This window comes from Polypterus senegalus, chromosome 7, assembly GCF_016835505.1.
Source record: "Polypterus senegalus isolate Bchr_013 chromosome 7, ASM1683550v1, whole genome shotgun sequence".
Lineage (NCBI taxonomy): Eukaryota > Metazoa > Chordata > Cladistia > Polypteriformes > Polypteridae > Polypterus > Polypterus senegalus.
Genome location: NC_053160.1, coordinates 100,664,982 through 100,685,297, shown reverse-complemented (window position 1 = coordinate 100,685,297; position 20,316 = coordinate 100,664,982). Strand labels below are relative to the sequence as shown.

Genomic DNA, 20,316 nt, shown 5'->3' with positions numbered 1-20,316 from the left:
ATAACGCATTTGTTCAGGTACATGCTTGCACACTGTGACACACTTTGTATGCACAATAGAGCAGCAAATTAATGGAATGAAAATGTTTCTATTTACATAAGCAAATTCATTCTCTGAAGGTGCCTTTATAGTGTAGCGACAGCACCAAGCACCGCAACGGATCGATTCTCTGCTCTTTACTTTGAGGTGAGTCGCTATTCTTAAAAGGATTGCTTGCCTTTTGCCGCTCTAGTTAGAAAAAGCACCTGCGATTTTATGGAGCTGCCATTTTCATAGGTTTTCCAGCTATCTATGATGTAATGCCAGCTCATTCTTTTGCTGATTCTTCCCTGGCTGATGTAACTTGTCCAGCATTCTTGCAATAGCAATGTGTTGTGCAGTTGATCACTCAGATTACATTTGGAAAACTGGATGTTGCTGCAAATTGTGCTTTTATGTTTGTAATTTCAACCACAGTGTAAGGAGATCTTATATATCTGGATGACAAGCAAATAATACCATCCTATACAGCTAGCATGGTGCGACTCATTGATGATTCAGGAGAAAGTTGGGTGAAATGACACCTTTTATTGGGTAACTAAATAGATTACAAATGATGAAGGGGCCTTAGCTGCCTCGAAAGCTTGCATTTGTAATTTATTTAGTTACCCAATAAAAGGTGTCATTTTCACCCTACTTTCTCCTGTATCAATCTATGGCTAACACGGTACAACACGCTACTACTCAGTGATGATTGTGAAATACCTGATCAGTCAGCAAGTTCAAGTTGAAAAGCTTCTGCTAAAAAACCCTTGAGTGGACAGAACTTGCAAAGGAGCAGGTAGAGCACACTTCCCCATAGTCTGCCTTTGTAAAGCTGGTGCCAGTTCAGCAAATAATTCTAAGAGGTGTAAAAGAAGTAGTCTCAACACATGAAAAAGGTTTGGGGCAGCCACCCATATATGATCCCTGGCTGCAAAAGGGTATAAAAAACAAGAATGATGTGCTTCGGTTGAGTTCCAAGACTAAACTGATGAGGTTTTGAAATATGGTGGTTTTATAAGCCGTGAACCGGAAGTGTGTCAGTCTTTGTTGTTGGAACCGGAAGTGACATCAGTCTGGGACCCGGTAACAGAAGCGATGTTAAATCAGGCAGATTTTCCCATATTTGGCCTGTAGAGATAACGGAGGTAGGTTTAGTGCCCCCTGCCACCCCCTGGCCTGGCAGGTAATTACCTCCACTTGGTCCACTCGGCTCCTTCCTAGTCACATGTATGTGACAGGAGAAAGCTGTTGGAAATCAAAACCATCTTATTTCCCTTCCTCCTATTTGCTACTACTTCTTCTTCTTTTGGCTGCTCCCTTTAGGGGTTGCCACAGCGTATCATTTTTTTCCATATCTTCCTGTCCTCTGAATCTTTCTCTGTTACACCCACCACCTACATGTCCTCTGTAACCATACCCATAAACCTTCTCTTAGACCTTTCTCTTTTCCTCTTGCCTGGCAACTCTATCCTTGGCATCCTTTTCCCAATATACCCAGCATATTTCTTCTGCACATGTCCAAACCAATGCAATCTTGCCTCTCTGACTTTGTCTCCCAACAGTCCAACCTGAGCTGATCCTTTAATGTGCTCCTCTCTATTCCTGTCCATCCTTGTCACATCCAATGCAAATCTTAGTATTTTAACTCTGCTCACCTCCAGCTCTGTCTCCGGATTTCTGGTCAGTGCCACCGTCTCTAACCCATATAACATAGCTGTTCTCACTACCATCCTACCAGGGCCTTTCTATTCTTTATCCTCTTCATAGCTGTCCTTACTTCCTCCTTGCTAATCCGTTGCACTTCCTGATTCACTATTGCCACATCATTCAACCTTCTCTCTCTCTCATTCTCTCATTCATCAGCCTGTCAAAGTACTCTTTCCATCTGCTCAACACACCCTCCTCACTTGTGAGTAAATTCCTTCTTTATCCTTTATCACTGTAACCTGCTGCACATCTTTCCCAGCTCAGTCCCTCTGTCTAGCTAATCGGTACATGTCCTTTTCTCCTTCAGCTAACAGCAGCCCAATTTCCACGAGCACCCTGTTGGCTAACAGTACTGGTTGTGAGCCATTGTTAACCTAGGCCTTGACCGATCCAGTATGCAAATGTGTATTGTTGTCCGCATATTGATCTGGCAAAATTTTACACTGGATGCCCTTCTTGATGTAACCCTCTCCATTTATCCCAGCTTGGGACTGGCACAAAGAAACACATTGGTTTTTGCATCCTGTGTGGCTGGGTTCAAATAAATGCATTTGACCAAAGTATTAAAATAAGTGTGTTAAACAGATAAGCACTCAGTTAATGAGGATAAATGAACAGCAAACAATTCTAAGACATCAAAATGCAATGTAATATTTACAGTACACAAAATATGTTCAGAAATCATAAATGTCAAAATGCAGACACATAAAATGTAATGGCTCTTCTGGTTTGGTTTGCGTGTCAAATTCCTATTTATTCTGAAAGGGAGAGCAGTACTAGTGGTTTCTGTAAGTGGAATTCTGCCAGTTAAATGTATTAATGGTGCCTTTTATTCACTGGCAAGACATGTTCCTTGTACTGGCAGTGATGACATAAGGGCTCTTTGAATGTATGTAACTGGCCACTTTCTACTCTCTCCGCAAAATGTTTCCTCTTCACCCTGTTTATAACCTAAATTTGTACATTGTTGTTAATTAAATTTGTGTTGGGTTACTATTAATCATTTGTTAAAAACTAAAAGATTCCTTCTTAATAAAAGTTAAGGGAGCAAAATCTCAAAAAAATGAGGAAAATTTAAAAAGAAACATTGTAGATACATAAACATTAATACAAATAATGACTGCTATTAGAAAATGTTCCATGATGTATCTTGTTTTTTAATTAATCAGTTATACATTTTCTGCAACTTAAGTGGATGCTATTGTTCTTATACACTGTAGCATCAACAGGAAAGCTTTGCAGAATTTTATTTTTGTTTTAACTGAAAATAATTAGTTATTCTTCATTTTATATAGCATCTTATATTACAGATCAAATAATGACGCAATACAAAGCCACACAACATAAAATGTGTATTGTGTAACATATTAAATTAAATCTATCACTTAAAAAAAAAATCTACTTTATACAGTACATCACCTTAGTCAATCCCATCCCAAAGTGATTTAAGTAGACAATTCAGCCCAGGGATGCACATTGATATAATGAAAGCACAGAGGGGCTAAATGAACTGTTTAAGGTCACGGTTGTGACTTTTGTGGCCCCCTCCTTGTGGCTCCGAGTTCACTTCCTTAGCCACTTGGCTGCAATATGCCTTGTTTTGAAGTCAACTCTGCCAAACCCCAACCCCTAATTAATTTAAATGAATTTGAAAATGGACTAATTCATAATTACCTCAATAATGATTGATTTTTCAAAAGTTAATTTTATCAGAAGTATTTAACCTAATAAAAATGTGTTAGTGTGTTCAGTCTAAATCTAAAAATTGTTAGAAATTAGTGTAAACTTTACAAAGTTGCAGCCTTTCAAAATGCTTTATAAATGGAAAATATGCAAATTAAGAATTTGGAAATGCTGCTCAATAATGAAATGGTCTGATAAGATGCTTTCTGGATTTGACTGTCCCCAAATATTATCCTTTATTTCTGTTACCAGATCATGACTTTTAATATGTTCACAACATTTTGAAAGGTGCAGTGCTTAATGCCACTATGTCAGAGGTTTTATTTTGGCATCAGGCAAGGGGTATTTTTAGCATAGCGTGCAGACAACAATAGCACAGAATTTAGAGGTCATTTTACTGTGCACACTCTAGTGTTTTACAGTATGCAATTTGAAGCAAGTATAGCCAATTGAACATGAACTTTAATAAAAATGACAATATACCTGTATACTGTGGTTAGTGAAGTGTATTAGAAAACTGGTGTTTTTAATGGTATAAAATTTGTAATAGGAATCTGTCTTCCCTAAAGGTCAGCACAGTAGAGAAAACTGAAATGCTTGTGTGCAGTGTAATTTATCAGATCAATGGCTCATCTAGTGATGAAAAGGCTAAATTTGAAGGGGAGTTTAGAGTATAGAGAACAATGCTACAGTAATTATGAACAGGTCATCTGCCATACATGGTCTTTGTTTATTAAATACTTGTCTATCCACCACTACTATTAAAAGTTAAGTCCAAGACTTTAAAAGGCTAGTCTGTCAAGTAATTCAATAACCTCATCAAACTCTCATTAATCCATTAAGGACATAAGAAATTTGACAAACGAGAGGAGGCCATGCAGTCCATCAAGCCCATTTGTTTACATAATAGCTAAGCTGGCCCAATATCACATTCAGATTTTTCTTAAAATTTGCCAAGGTTTCTGCTTCAACTACATGTCTCTGTGTACTGGTGTACTGCTAGTTGTACAGAGAGCCTATCACAGCAGCAAAGGGACCAAGGCAGTGTTGAAAACTAACCCTGGAGGGGATGCAAGCTCTCTCATTTTGTATGAATTTTCAAAATTCACATTCAGATTCATAGAACACATATTTGCAAGGTTTTACAAAGCATGCAATAATATATAAAGCAGCAAAATAAAGTGCAACTCAATATTATTCAGTTACATAATGAAACACAGAGATTGTATGCCTCAGATCCATCCATTATCCATCCATCTATATCCTAACCAACGGGGGCCTGCTGGAGCCAATCCCAGTTAACACTGAGCGCAAGGCAGAAAACAAACCCTGGGCAGGACGCCAGCCCACCGCAGGGTGTGCACACACACTCCCGCACACCAAACGACAATTTAGAAATCCATGCAGACACGGGGAGAACATGCAAACTCCACGCAGGGAGAACCCGGGAAGCGAACCCAGATCTCCTAACTGCGAGGCAGCAGCGCTACCCACTGAGCCACCGTGCCGCCCGCTTTTAAAAATAATTTTGTAAAAAAAAAAAAAAACTTTTACCAGAGAACTGTTTCCCGCAATATGAGCTTGAACTTATTCAGTGTTGAAAAGTCACGGGCAATTTAGTGAATTGTAAAATGCATTTAAAATTTAAGCACTGGCTGCATTGAACCCCTTTAAATCGTATAGCACGTCCTGTAAAGTATCAGTAGCTGTTCTTGTTACAATATATGTACCATATCACTATTCTGTGGTAAGTCGAATGAATAAACATTACTGGAACAAGGTGGCAGCCCGGAAACGAATTAGATGAGTAAGTGCTCTTTCCCCGTTTCCCCTGTGCTGTAAAGATGCACAATGTCATCTTTTAGTCATTCGCGTGCTATAGCGCGCTGTGCTCACTCTGCCTTTTTTTTCCTCCGGGGGTCCTTTTAGCCACTGACTAGTTTTCCATATTCTTAAGTTTTGCTCCAGAAGTATCCAGGGAAGCGATTGCGCTGGGGTGGAGTGTGCTTCGCCGGATGAGGGGAGGGAGAGGGGGAGACGGGTTTCCTGTCGGATTGGAGCAGCTTGAGCTTGCTTTGTGCTTAAGCTCCACTCAGATGTGCAAGGAGAGGGTCGAAGTGAATTGGAACTGTGCGTATCGTTTCAAAGGAGACGCTTGTCTGAAGAGACGTGGATTTTTAAGACGATATTATTCAAATATGCTGCTGAACCCTGGCTGCAGGTGGATCGTGAGCTTCATTCTGGACACGCTGGATTGATTAACATTTGGGAGGCTTCACTGACAGGACCGCTGGAGAAGTAAAACTTTGTTAATAACCTCATCAGTAGGATAGCACAGTAGCGTTTTGTCTTATGATATTTTTTTTATATTTTGTGAAAAGTACACAGACTCATTACTCGCTATTTTCTCATCACAGGACGCTAGACAGTTTTTCTACTGAAATTCCCTTTTCCGGCTGCACCATTCATTGTTTTATTTTGTGTAAAGGAGCAGCTAGCACAGTCTCTGAATACAAATACAGTCAGATTCCCAGCTTCACCGAGTAATTTACAGTTATTTAACAATAGAAAACGCAATCCCCGAGATCCACTAGAACATTTTCTCAGTATCGGTTTTTTTCGGAATATTGTCCTAATGATTTCATTCTGAAGATAAACTTCAGTTTGTTGACGGGTTAAAAAGCTGTTATTAACAGAGGTTAGATTATTTTAATGTTTTGCATGGCGTACTTGTTTTTTGCGTTAAATTATGGCATGATATGTTGTAGACCCCATAACGCAAAAAAACCCTGCTCAAGGAACTTCATCAACAATCAATTGAAACTCTATCCAGTCATTTAACCGGGCAAACCTCGGACCTGCACCCAGTTGTTTAATACAGCGCACCAACACTGCTCTCGGGTTAAACTGCAGTGACCTTGGACACACATACACACAATCACTCATGCCTATTGCACAGTCTTACAGTTGAGGTGCATGGAGAAGTAACCGATATGTTCGTTTTCTTTATAGCTGTGTATTCACTTTAATAAGGAAGATTGCACAACTAACGCACCCCGTTAAGAGAGGGCCCCCCCTCATGCTATGCAATCACTTGTTTTTAACCCAGTGGATCTGATCGTTTTTTTAAAAAAGTGATAACCTGTATTTTTTATATATTCTGAATACTGGGTTCTGTTGAGTTGTAGTCCTCTTAGAATACGTACATTTCAATAATTTTAACCCAAAGGAGACCAGGACTGCACTTTATTTCGCATAACTTAGTGCGCGTGGGCGTCGAGAATTAAAACTTCGGGGAGCCGCTTTAGGGTGAGACCACGAATCAATAAAGCCAAAGATTTGCCCTTAGCTTTCCGGCATGTGGGGGCTGAAAAAGGCGATTGTTCGAAGGACCTAGATATGACATACAGTCATGAGTACAAAGAGATCGCTGTGTATAAAGGCGCTGCGCGAGCCTTGACAGTTAACCACGCGAGGGAAACGGACTGGACAGCGGCTGGAACTCCAAAGTACAGTTCAAAAGCCATTGCAGGACAGGCGTCTGTCAAGATCAAGAGGATTAACCGCGAGGATCTTTATAAATTAAACAAATCCCTTATACTTGGGCGTTTAAGGGGCCAAGCTGGCATCGTATTTTTTCCCAATCGTTGAACTTCAACTTGAAAGGGATGCCGGTGGAGAAGTTCGTGGACATGGAGAACAAACTGCGAATCCTGGAGGATCTGAATATGATGTACATTCGGCAGATCGCCCTTAGCCTACAGGTAACACAAGATGTCATTTACTACTTTTTCACAGTGATCTTTCTGACAATATGCTTTGGTCATTATTTATATTAATTATCTTGATTAGCTGACCACTTTCAGCTTCTTTCCTGCTTGCAGGGACTTGCTGGGAGACGACATCTTAAGATTTATGGCTAGACTCTTAGATGGCAGATGTCACATTAATTCAATTGAAAGACCCTTGTGCATGATATTTGTCAACAGCTGTAAGCTTGTAAAAATGCTGGAGGCGGAATTTGTTGTGTTTAGTGCCATCTATTGAGTCTCATTACAATATCGATTAATCTAGCAAAGAGCAAGGCGCCGCACTGTGTATTCAAATACAGCACCAGGGTAGACTTGTTTATGTCTATAATTTGTAACTACACTCAGTAGACAGCACTACTACTGCTGATCCGGTCCAGGTCAGCATCATGGAATTTGCACATTTTTCCCTTTGGTCTGCATGTGTTTTTCTGTATATACTTCAGAATTTCTCCTATATATCCTAAATATCTTTGTGTTAGGCAAATTAGACCCTGTAAGTTGGCTCATTTGCATGAGCATGCCCTGTGATGCATTGGTGACTTCATTCAGAGTTGGTTTCTGCCCTTTGCCAAATTCTGAATTGTATTAACAGGATTTAATGATGGATTAATGGATTGAAGTTTATGCAATATCTGTGGCGAATGACATGTGTTAAGCACTGTTAAAGAAACATGTTTTTTCCCTTCTTTCTCTTTCCTCTTTGTCGGCCATTGTCCTTTTAAAAGACTGTATACTGTGGTACATCTTAAATTTGTTTTGAATTAGTTTTTTACTCCTAAGGTAAAGAATTCCAATAACTACCAGCCTAGGTATCTTCAATATGTTAAACTGTAAATAAAAAAGAAAGACTTATATCAGTAATGCCAGATGAGAGGGTGCGGATAGGAAACACTGGATCATAGTCAAGTAGGATGTTCTGTTGAAGAGACAGATAGAAAAAAATTAGCATTCATGTGGCTAGTAGCTTTAGAAGTGGCTGTTCTGAATGGGCATGAAAAGGTTCACCATATGTTAAACTACTCTTGTTCTTTTAGTTTGCTGCCTTTATTTCTTAAACCTCCAGCCTTAGAATCTAAACATTACATTATGACAAAGAATACAGACTGGCATGAGGTTATATGTAGCAGAATGGGAAGGCACATGATGGATTATTGGAAATCTACTGCCATCGTACCTTGTTTGCTTTGTAATGCAGATTGGTGCTTTGACCTCATGACCAGCTTGTCACTTGCAGAAAGCTTTGAGGCATGAAAGGACTTGCTATATGTGCTGGGGTTGACTGGGTTGGGGGTTATGTCACATTTCTGATATTTCCCTGAGCTTCCATATCCACTGCAAAATGATTTGGTAAAGGGATTATTATCAAGCTTGCTATAATTGTATGCAGCATGTTATTAACACCCCTCCACTAAGCAGAACCTTGATTAAAATGTAAAACTTAGGAAATATGCTCCTTTTTGACTGTAACCTGATTAGCAGAGTGCAGCAGGTGGGGAGAGTGAACTCCAGACGACCCATGCTGTTCTAATTCCTTTCCTGGACGAACCCACCTACCCCACCCCCTTGTCTCCACTTCTTAACTGAATACCCATTTGAGCCTAATAAGTCTGCAGTTATCTTAAGCTCCAAGTGGAAAAGTCCAAAATTGATTTTGTAGACAGAATCAATTTAAAAACTATGTTAAAAGTAAACATAAGTTCTGTATGGCTTCATACAGTAATATTTGCATAATTTTGGCTTCATACAGTAATATTTGCATCATTTTAAGTAAAGAAAAGGGTCTATCCATTTGGTTTCTAGCCCACGTTTGTAGTTTTGAGTCACTGGGAGCCAGTGCCATAATTATAAAACAAGGTGCCTTACCCACTTCATTAATCAGAGCACTTGGACTTTGCAATTAGCAGTTGTTTTAGTATTATTCTTGAAAAATCTTAGAATGCTCCATGAAAAGTGAAAACACCAAAGTGTGCAATTTTCACAGTACAAACAGAAGGGGGATTTTGTGTGAAGCTGTTTATCAGATTTCAGTTAAGCCTTTTAATGTTAGGACTTAACAGACTCCTTGCTTCTTCAGTTAACATAGGAGAGGCACACACCAATAAATAAAAACGATACAGTTTGTAAATATATTTGTATTTAACATAATAATGAAAAAAGTTAGACTTAAACTCTAAAATGCTGCAACTGACTACAGGGGTGCTGGTCATCATGACATTCAGTATTGAATTACACTGAATGCTAGTACACTATTGTTGTGGTTTCTGTTTTATTTTTATGTCATAGCAACACTGGCACCCATTTTATTCATTCTTTATTCCATCCATATTCTCACCCTGAAATTTTGAGAGTTGCAGAGGTTGGGTCTATCCAGATAATATCAGATATAAAGCATTAAGCTTAAGGGATGAACTGACTCTAGATGGAATGTATTCATGCACAAGTAGTAGTAATAGTAGTAGCTGTAGTAGTTGTTGTTGTTCCCACATGTTCTTCAGTTAATCTGAATGTCTTTGGAACATGGGACAAAACTAGTACCCTGAGAAAGCCCATGTGGACTTGAAGAAAGCTCAACATAGACACACTGAGTGTGCTGAAAACCACTCTGTGAGATACAGAAGATCTGTTCTGCCCAATATTGTTAGAGTGACTGTTAAAAGTATTCACCCCTTTTCATATTTTATTATTATGCAACATTGAATTATGACAGATTTAATTTGCACCTGTATATAGAAGGTCAAACTTGTGGAGAGTCATTACTGGGACCTCACCTAACTCAATGAAGACAAAAGACTGAAAACCACAAGTTGGGATGGATGCAACAAAATATCTAAGTCACTGAATATCCTTAGGAGTCCAGTTAAATCAATAATTAAGAAATGGAAAGAGTATAAAACAGTGGTACATTTGCCTGAAGCAGGCCGTTTACAAAAACTGTGTGATCATGGAAGAAGGTGACTAGTTATGGAGGACATCAATAGACCTATGATAACTATGAAGGAGTTACAAGCTACAATTGTCAGACTACAAAGACTGTGCATACAGCAATTGTTGCTAAGTACTTCACCCGTCTCAGCTTTATGTGAGAGTGGCAACGAGAAAGTCACTGTTGAAAAAAATGCATATGACATCTTGGAGAGATATTGCTAGAAAATATGTGGGAGACTACATTCACCTGAAAGAAGGTTCTCTGGTCTGATGATTCCAAAATTCAGTGTTTTGGACATCAGACTAAACCCCGTGTTTTGGCCTAATAAGCAGACACTGCACATTATCAAAAATATACCACCCCCCAAGTGAAGCATGGTGGTGGCAGTGCCATGCAGCGAGGATGCTTCTCTACAACAGGCTCTGGAAGGATTATGAGGGTAAAGGGTTAAATGAATGCAGCAAAATTTTAGGAAGATCCTGCAGGGAAGCCTGATTCAATCTGTAAAAAAACTATACTTTACCTTGGAAGAAGATTTGTGTTCCAGCAAGGCGACTCCTTGCATAAAGCCAAAGTTACAGAGGAATGGCTTAAAAATGACAATGTTAATGTCTAGGAGTGGCTGAGCCGGAGTTCAGATCTTATTCCAATTCAAAAATTATGCCTGAACTTGACAAAGGCTGTTCACACTTGATCCCCACACAATCTGGGCAGAACTTAAGCAGTTTTGGAAAAAAGAATGGGGGAAAATATTACAGTGTCCAGATGTATAAAGCTGATAGACACCTTAGCAAACAGACGTAAAGCTATAATGGCTGTCAAGGGTGCATTTACTCAATACTGACTTGAGGGGTTGAATATTTATCGATCAATTCATTCCATTTTACAATTCTAATTATTTTAGATCAATTTACAAAGATCTTTTTCACTTTTGCATTAAAAAGAGACTTTTTTTCTATTGATCAATGTCAAAAAAGTCATATTAAATCCAATGTAGTTCAAAATTGTACAATAATAAAATGTGTAAAATCGATAGTTCGATGTTCAAGATTTTTTTTTAGTACAACGATAATTACATCATATTCTTTAAAATTTGTCTACCTGCACTGTAGAGGAGCTTTTTATAATACGTTCTGCCTTTTGCACATCCTAGTTGTGCAGAGACAAAGAAAGAGAGAGAGGGGTCAATATTTAATCAAGAACTTGCTCACATAGTGCAGAAAGCTCACCACTAGCTGCTTGTACCCCAATTCCACTGTAATAAGAGTTATTAACTGGGGAAATCAAGATCCCCCTTTATTCAAATTCTCTTTAATACATAGCCACAAGATATTTTGGACAACAAAAAAGATCTTTGAAAGGATCTACAGTACATGACTAATGTGTAGATAGTATGGAGATTAGGCACACAGAGAGGGAGTAAAATATACATCCATCCATCCATTCATTCTCTGAACCTGCTTACACTACTACTTGGTCACGAACAACTAAAAGCTATCCATTAAACCTCAAGAGGAATATGTAGGCTTTATTAAAAGAAGGTTTGTTGAATTTTTAGTGTGCTTGAAAAATGCTTATCATGCTTGTTTGAGTGTGTCTGCATTTAAAATATTTCTATAAAATTCTGCCTTGGCTGAATGTAACACTTCAATCACCTGATAAACTCAATCTCTTAGAGTTCAGTCCCTAAACTGAACAATTCAGAGGCAGTGTTTGTGAAGAAATCGGTTGAGAGAGTTTAATTTGAAATGCTACTTTTTCCCCTTAGTTTTCCCTCAACACCCATTCAGCCAGAAGTTGAACTGTGACTGTTAAGGAAGCAATCCTTTTTTTCAGAATGGCAGCTTCTTATTACACCATGGCAGCTGGCAAACAGCTAGCTGGATGTTAACGTTTTTGCTGTTTGTTTAATTCTTTACTTTTTTTTCTTCAAAATAATCAGCTACTAAGAAAACACTCATGGACTTTAGTCATTGATATTTATGGTTTTGTGCCACCATCTGGTCACCATATGTTTTATGATTTATTTAATTAAAATTTTTCTTATGAGGTTCAGACGATATTAATATTCTTATTTTTCTAGTTGAATACAACTTCCTGTTTTGCTAGACAGCTCTTCACTTAGTGAAAGATGGCAAAAAATATTATCAAAAAACTTGGAACTTTCAGATGTAAGGGAACATGGTAAATTCCATTTAGTTTTATCCAAATAAATACATCATCCACCATTTTGGGAGCTATGTCTAGAGGCCCGTAAAGCCTATGCTTTGTTCATTTTTTCTGTTTGGTATGAATGCTTGCTTCATGGGTCCCTTCCTTATAAGTTGTCTGGAATCATGGTTCTCAAATAACCTTTTGACTTCATATTTTTTACCTTGCCCTTGAATAATTCTGGAATAAAACACCCTGCTTATATAATTTTTTGTCCCAGAATTTTCCATTTTTTTCAAGAATAGTTTTTAGAAGTTATCTACCATCTTTTTGTACTTATTCTTCATATGGTCTTACCTCTTGAGTGCCTCCATGTTTCTTTGGATCCAAATTAAACACCTCTAACCTGCACATTTCTTCCTTTACACCATTGTTTTTTACATTGTATCTGTAATACTTTGATCAGCACTACTATAGTAACCTTTTTGTAGCACACTTTTGTTCTCTCAGTTATCTCATAGTTGATAATTGTGGTTCTACAATGTGAATCGTTCTATAAAAGGGTGCAGCATTAATTTTTTACAATAACTGAAAAATGACTAATATAACCAAAAATACTAAGAATTTTATTAACAATACAATACATAAGTAACATGAACAATACAATGAAAATAATATTGAACAGAGTTGCAGAGTGTAACACTATGTAGTGCTCTTGCCTTATAGTATCAGGAATTACAGTTCATTTTCTTGCCGCCTTCTCTGAGTGCCCTTTTCTTAGGTAGTCTAGGGATAGGCTAACTTGCGATGTGTTAATACGACTTGATGTGCAATGATGTGCCAAACCTGGGTCGAATCATGGGATAAATGTCTTTTGTCCATGAACTTGTAATGCAAAAAGTGGACTCGGGTAACTGAAAGTTTGGAAATATTGAGTAGGATGATGTTGTTGCCTCTCAGCGTAAGAGTCCAAGGGTTCAGTTTCTGCAGACTTTGTGTAGTTTATTTTCTTTCCCCATGTAAACCCAGATTTTTTATGGTAATGTACCATTAAAGTATAATAACTAGCAATGCTACATTATGGTAATGTTGTGAGACAGTAAGAGCCTTTAATGTTAGTTGTGCACATGTCAAAGAAGCAGTCACTCGGGGAAATATAGGTATATTATTGACAAGAAAGTGAATCGAAGTAGTTCTAATTTTTTTAATCATCTTCCTTGCATCATTTTTGCTTTCATCTATGATGAGTGGGACACAAACATGGCTTATTACCTCTTCACGTACAGACTGGGAATTGTGTAGAAAGCTGCTTGTGTTCCCTAGGGAGGGGAGCCCAAGAGCAGCAGAATGGTGATATTGTACTCATTTAGTGGTAGAAATTGCCCTGAAGCAGTTTATGGTGAAAGACTCTTTTATGCCAGAAAGAAATGTTAACAGACGCCTTTTGAAATGAATTGGCTTATTCTGTGCTCTTTGGAAAAAGTGAAGTTTAATGGGCGCTACAGAATAAATATGAAATAAACAACATTGTAAGGAAAGAGGAATTCAGAAAAGGCTGTGTTCAGACACTGTACTCTTAGTGTGCTGCTTGAACCCGGATGGGTTATTTGACTCACACTGTCATTTGGAATAGTTATTTGGCACCCTTTGTCTTTCAGAAGTATGGCCATTATCCTTGCATTGCCCTATGTCTGCACCCAACTTCAAAAATAAAGTGTCCAGCAAGAAAGAACTATAAAGCTTGTGACACAAAGAAATGTGTTGGTGGTGCACACTTTTATTCCATTCCCCAGAGCTGGGTTAAGCAGCTTTGACAGATAGATAGATGGATGGACATTATAGTTAACTGCTAAGAAACAACAGGAATACATATAATAATGGGTGGATTGCTAGGGTAACAGAGTCTTACTTTGTTGGGAGTTCATTGCTGAGCCTGGCAGTGATTTGTGGACAGACTTCTTGTGTCTATATTTCTATGTTTCTGTTATCCACTTCCATAAAAGCATGGAATTAAACTGAGTGGTACAAACTAAAGGGTGTGAAACAAAACCTAAACACTTTATGATGACTATAGAAAAGAGAATGACATACAAACCTTTTTTTCTTTTTATAAGGTATGATGAGCAGTCACACATGAGGTTGTCCCTGTAGTAAGGATCTTTTTTAACCTGATACATAAAGCTGTTCAAAAAAATGTAAAATATGCAATTAATTGTGTTTCCAACAGACTATACATTCAACGTAATGCTGAGTAATTTATTGAGGGTAACACAGTAACAAAGTAGCTAATCCCACTTTATGCCAGTGCTTAAATCCTAGTTTATTTTACACTCACTCTTTCCAATTTTCAATGTTTTTTCCAGTCAGAGTACAGGAACGTGAAATTACTTTAGAACATTAGAACAATATAAATGAGAATGGGCCATTACATTAAACCATCTGGTTAAGAACTCCATCGCCTTCTCTCCTAAACACCTCTATTCTTCCACAGGTATGTCATCTGGACCAATAGCCTTTCCATTCTTCATCCTCTTCATAGTTGTCCTTACTTCCTCCTTGCTAATCCGTTGCACTTCCTGATTCACTATCTCCACTTCATCCAACCTTCTCTTTCTCTCTCTCTCTCATTCTCTTCATTCATTAGCCTCTCAAACTACTCTTCCCAGCTTCTCAACACACCCTCCTCACTTGTGAGTATGTTTCCATCTTTATCCTTTATCACCCTAACCTGCTACACATCTTTCCCAGATGGGTGCCTCTGTCTAGCCAATCATTACAGGTCCTTTTCTCATACCTTAGTGTTCAACCTCTCATACAAATCATCATATGTCTTTTTTTGGCCTTCGCCACCTTTCTCTTCATCTTGTACTTTATCATCTTGTACTCTTGTCTACTTTCTGCATGCTCTCTGACTATCCCACTTCTTCTTTGCCATCTTCTTTTTTTCTGTATACACTCCTGTACTTCCCCATTCCACCAGGTTTCCTTTTTCTTTTTCTTCTGTCCAGATGTCACGCCAAGCACCCTTTTTGCTGTAGTTATCCTGCTGTCTGGTAACCTCACTACCACCCAGTGCCTCCCTAAATTCAACCTTCCATTCTTCCTTTTTCATCTTCGACCATTTGATCCTTGGCTTTGCCCTAACTCTCCTCCTCTTCTTGATCTCCAATGTCATCTTATAGAACACCATCCTATTCTGCCTAACTACACTTTCCCTTGCCACCACTTTGGTGTCTTTAATCTCCTTCAGATTAAATCTTCTGCATAGGATATAATCTACCACTTCTTAAAATACATATTCACCACAGCTATACCCATCCTTTCGCAAAATCCACTATCATCTGACCTTCTTCATCCCTCTCCTTGATACCATACCTACCCATTAACTCCTTGTCTCCTCTGTTCCTTTCCCTAATATGTCCATTGAAATTCACTCCAATCACCACTTTCTGACCCTTGGGTACACTGTCCATTACTTCATCCTGTTCACTCCAGAAATCCTCTTTCTCATCCATCGCACACAACCTTTGGGGTATACTGTATGCACTAACTTCGTTCATCATCACACCTGCAATTTCTACCTTCATAATCATTTCTCTGTCTGACACTCTTTTCACCTCAAAAACACTCTTGCCATACTATTTCTTTAGGATAACCCCTACCCCATTTCTCCTCCCATCCACGCCATGATAGAACAATTTGAATCCACCTCCGATCCACCTGGTCTTACTCCCACTTAGTCTCTTGCATGCACAATCTATCAACCTTCCTTCTTTTCATCATATTGGCTAACTCTCTCCCCTTACCAGTCATACTGCCAACATTCAAAGTTCATACCCTCAGATATACTCTCTTTACCTTTCTCCAGACATGTCTACCCCCTCTTCTTCTCCTTCTTCACCCAACAGTAGCCCAGTTTCCACCAGCATCCTGTTGGCTAACAGTACTAGTGGCGACCGTTGTTAAACCGGGACTTGACCTTTCCAGCATGGAAAGCTGTATTGTTGTCCACATGTTGATCTGGCAAAATTTTACCCCAGATGCCCTTCTGGACATTACCCTCCTCATTTATCCGGGCTTGGGACTGGCACGATGAAACACACTGGTTTCTGCATCCCCTCTTAATCTTCTTTTGCTAAAAAAAAACTGAAAAGGCTCATCTCTTTTAATCTTAACCCTAATTCTTCCCCAGTATTGTTAATCAGTGAATTTCACCTTTGTTCATTGAATAATTTACTGATAATTCGTCTGGTTTTAGTAGAATTTTTTCTTTTCAATACCAGCAGCCCACAATGCTTTGTGAGGACAGTGCAATGTCCACCAGAGCTGTAACAGCCAATGTTGATGGGACCGCTCTCGGGTATATAATGCTGATCATTTGCATTACAGACTCTTATCTGTGCCAAATGTTCAAGTCGATCTTTGAGTTCCACATTAACATAAGAGACGAAGGTGTATGCCCTATGCATGCATAATAATTAGGCCCGTGGCAAGGCGAAAGTGAAAACAATTTTTTAAGGAGCCTGATGCTCCACCTCCTATGAAATAATGATAATAATGAAAGGTTTATTACTATTTACAAAACATTTCTATCTTTTTTGATAGAAGAAAAAGTGCAAAGTATCAGCACAAACAGTTTGGAGAACCTTCAGAGCAACTTCAAAAAATAGAACGAGCCAGCAGCTTCAATCATGCCACTTTTGAGTACGATTTCGTCATTTCTGCTTTTTTTTGACAAAAACTATGATTGCGCCTCTCTGACCGCCTACTTTCTTCTTTGATATCACATAGGTGCAGTGGTTGGCACTGGCACTGGCACAGCTCAGGTCACCTTTTTGGCCACAATAATTGATTCAGTATAGTTGGCAGATGTTTCCCTAGCTCCCAGGGACACTTTAAAGATGACTGCACCATTATAATCCAGTCAAATCTAGTTCAATTAGTCCTTCCCCATTAAGCTTAATGCAGTTCGGCAAGTTTGGTAAATATCACAAATATTTGATATTCGGGGATATTTCGGGGAACTCCCAGCGAAGCGAACTTGGTATTGTTGCGCTCATCATTAATCCCCAGTAGAATTGGAATTGGCCTAGTCTTTCTTATCTGGACTTTTTCTAGCCCATCTATGTCATTTTTGTAGCCTAGAGACCAAAACTTTATGTAATACTCCATATAAGGCTTTACCAGTGCGTTATGAAGCTTGAGCTAACCTCCATGGACTTATACTCCACACATCGTGCTGTATGACCTAACATTCTATTAGCCTTCTTAATGGCTTCTGAACACTGTCTGGCAGTTGATAATGTCAAGTCCGCTACAACTCCTAAATCCTTCTCATGTGTTGTTAAATCTTGTCCTTAATAATTCCTTCTATTAATTTTCCTGTGATGCACATTAAGCTTACTGTGGAGACCTCAGGAAAATGTGAGTTTAAAGCTTCTGCTTGTGCAATGTCTGTATTTTTTAATTCCACTTGATTATTCCGGATGAACTTCACCTCCTTCTTGACTGTTCTTTTACTACTAAAGTACTGAAAGAATCTCTTTGGTTCATCTTTTGCCTTATCTGCTATATTTCTCTCTGATTGCCTGTTACCTTCCCTAATATGCTTTTTAATGATTGCCCTCATGTTCTCATATGCCTTATGATCCACATTGGAGCTATTGGTCTTATATGCCTTATACAGCTGTTTTTTCCTTTGCACCTTCTTCTTCAACTCTTCACTAAACAACTGCCCTTTTTTTTTTTTTATTTCCTACTAATTCCAAATTTAGGTATGTAGCCGTCCTGCATTATACATAAAACGTGTCTCCACACTTAAAAGCTTATTCCATTCTAAAGTATCTTCCTTAGACTTTTCCGCATCTGCTCAAAATTTGCCCCACCAAAGTAAAACTTAACAGTTTAGTCTTTGCATGAGCACTCATCCAAAACACAGAGACATATATTATATTGTGGTTTCTTGTCCCTAGTCACCCAATCACCTCTACACCCTCAGTTCTCTCTTAAATTATTACAAAATACTCCTGGCAGAGCTGCATTCTGTGAGGAATGTGCTTGTTTTACCTGTTCATGTCAGCTTATGCTGTAACAAGTTCTACTTTAAGTCTTTACTTGTACTTGGAGACTGTTCACTGTATAGCAACCTTCTAAAGTGTTCACTGTAAACGTTTGTGTAAAATAAAATTTTTGTTTTTGGGCACATTCTTTGATCTTGAGATAGCCTCTGGATTCCTGCAATCTTGTCAAAGTAAATAGCACCCAAAAATAAAAATATGGATTGATCAATTTCTTTGATAGTGCAAGACTTTTAAGACAAATGCGCAGTCTTTAGGCTCCCAGGCCATTTAAGCTTCAGTTTTTTTTTTATTACGTCTTAAACAAAAATTCAAAAAACAAAGTCATTCCTCATTACATCTCTTTTCAGCCACTTGAGCTTGATTATGTTTTCTTGCTTCGCCACCCTCCCTTCTTAATCGATTCCTATACAGCAGCCCCGTGACCTCATATGGAGATCAAATAGATTCAATACCTTTTTTTGGTAAACAGGGCAACGACCAACACTTTACAACAACTCCAAAGCTTTCCTATACCTTCCTGAAGTTACTTCATTTGTTTAAAGGCTGTCTGTAATATCACAATATCCACGTAAGGAATGGATGATGTTCTAAAAAGGTCAAGGCTTACTGTATGGCCTAATTTTAAATGATTTAATTATAACGCTTCAATAGCAAAACCACAAGTAAATTTAAAACAGCCTATTTGTAGCTTCCAGCTTTTCCAAAAGACTTCAGACTCTATGGCAGTCACGTTGGTGATCCTAATAGTCTGTAGATAATACTACTTATAGTCTTAAGTAATGTTCTTGCACTCCCAGTTAAATTTCACCCTGTTTACATCAATAGAATTTACTTGCTCCCCAAAACACAAGGTTGAGTGTTGGTATTTAGCAAAGCCAGCTTTATTTATTTTGAAAAAGGAACAGCAGGATTATTTATTGCAGCAGCAGCTACCATTCTCCTATACAGAGACACAGCAAACAGACAGTCAGGCCCTGGTCAGTGGCCAAGTTATACTATTCCTTTCATTTATAATGTTCCTTACATCACCCATTGGCAACAGGTGCTTATAGTGCTATCTCAATATGCTTTCTTGGGCATAGCAGCAGCCCAAATTGAATGCAGGTTAGGTTGATTAGTGATCTTAAAGTGTTCCAGTGGGGTGTATATGTGTGTGTGCGGTCTATAATGGGTCAGTACCCAGCCCTGCCTTGTCCCCAATATTTTCATGATGGACCTAGGTCCATTGTGATCCTGCTGTAATGGAATAAGTTCAAATAATTGATGTATGAGTGAAATGTCCATAGGCCCCGCTATACAGCTCACAAACAAGTACTGTTTTGCTGAATTTCTAATGTAATTTATTAGATATGTGGTCAGACATGAATTGGTCATTCACTATTACGCCTTCACTTCAGTCTCACTTATCCTAATGAGGGTCACAGCAGCAAAACACCAAATTGGACAGACCTGGTTTTCTTCCATAGCTACTGTCTCCAGTTATGAAAAAAAAACCCTTTATGATCCAATCTATTACATCTAATCTATATGTTAGTTCTAAATTTCCACACCAAATGCACATACAGATACTTGCAAGAGTAGTATTTAGGATTTAAGTACTAATCAAGATGTAGTCTACAATGAAAACCAGTGGACAGAACAATAAAAACATCTAAACAGCAGGAAACAAGTAATGTAATGGGGTATTTCCACACTAAAATATGACAGAAGGTAAGAGATTCATGTTTTACATTTTAGATATTCAGCTCTAACATTCTATCTTGCATTTTCTTTCCTTTTTAGTATGGCAATAACCTTTTACCTTTTTTCCTTTGCAGATACATACAGGCGCATCCCTTTACTAACTACATAGCAAACAAATAAACCTGATTTGCAGTCCTGTCTATAGATTGATGAAGTTACTTGCTTTATTTTTCTGCAGTACTTTTTGGAA

At 38.4% G+C, this 20,316-nt stretch overlaps 1 protein-coding gene across 4 annotated transcripts in view; it reads left to right on the top strand.

Moving 5' to 3' along the window:
- LOC120532746 (rhotekin-like) overlaps positions 1-20,316 on the top strand; it is a 244,501-nt gene that overhangs the window by 72,450 nt on the left and 151,735 nt on the right. The window contains exon 1 of one of the 4 annotated variants that reach the window (XM_039759089.1): positions 5,438-7,178. The exons of the other annotated variants lie outside the window; for them this stretch is intronic. Coding sequence (XP_039615023.1) covers positions 7,083-7,178 — 96 coding nt within the window. The 5' untranslated portion in view covers positions 5,438-7,082. Of the gene's footprint in view, positions 1-5,437; positions 7,179-20,316 lie in introns of those variants that run through there. 4 annotated transcript variants of the gene reach the window in all.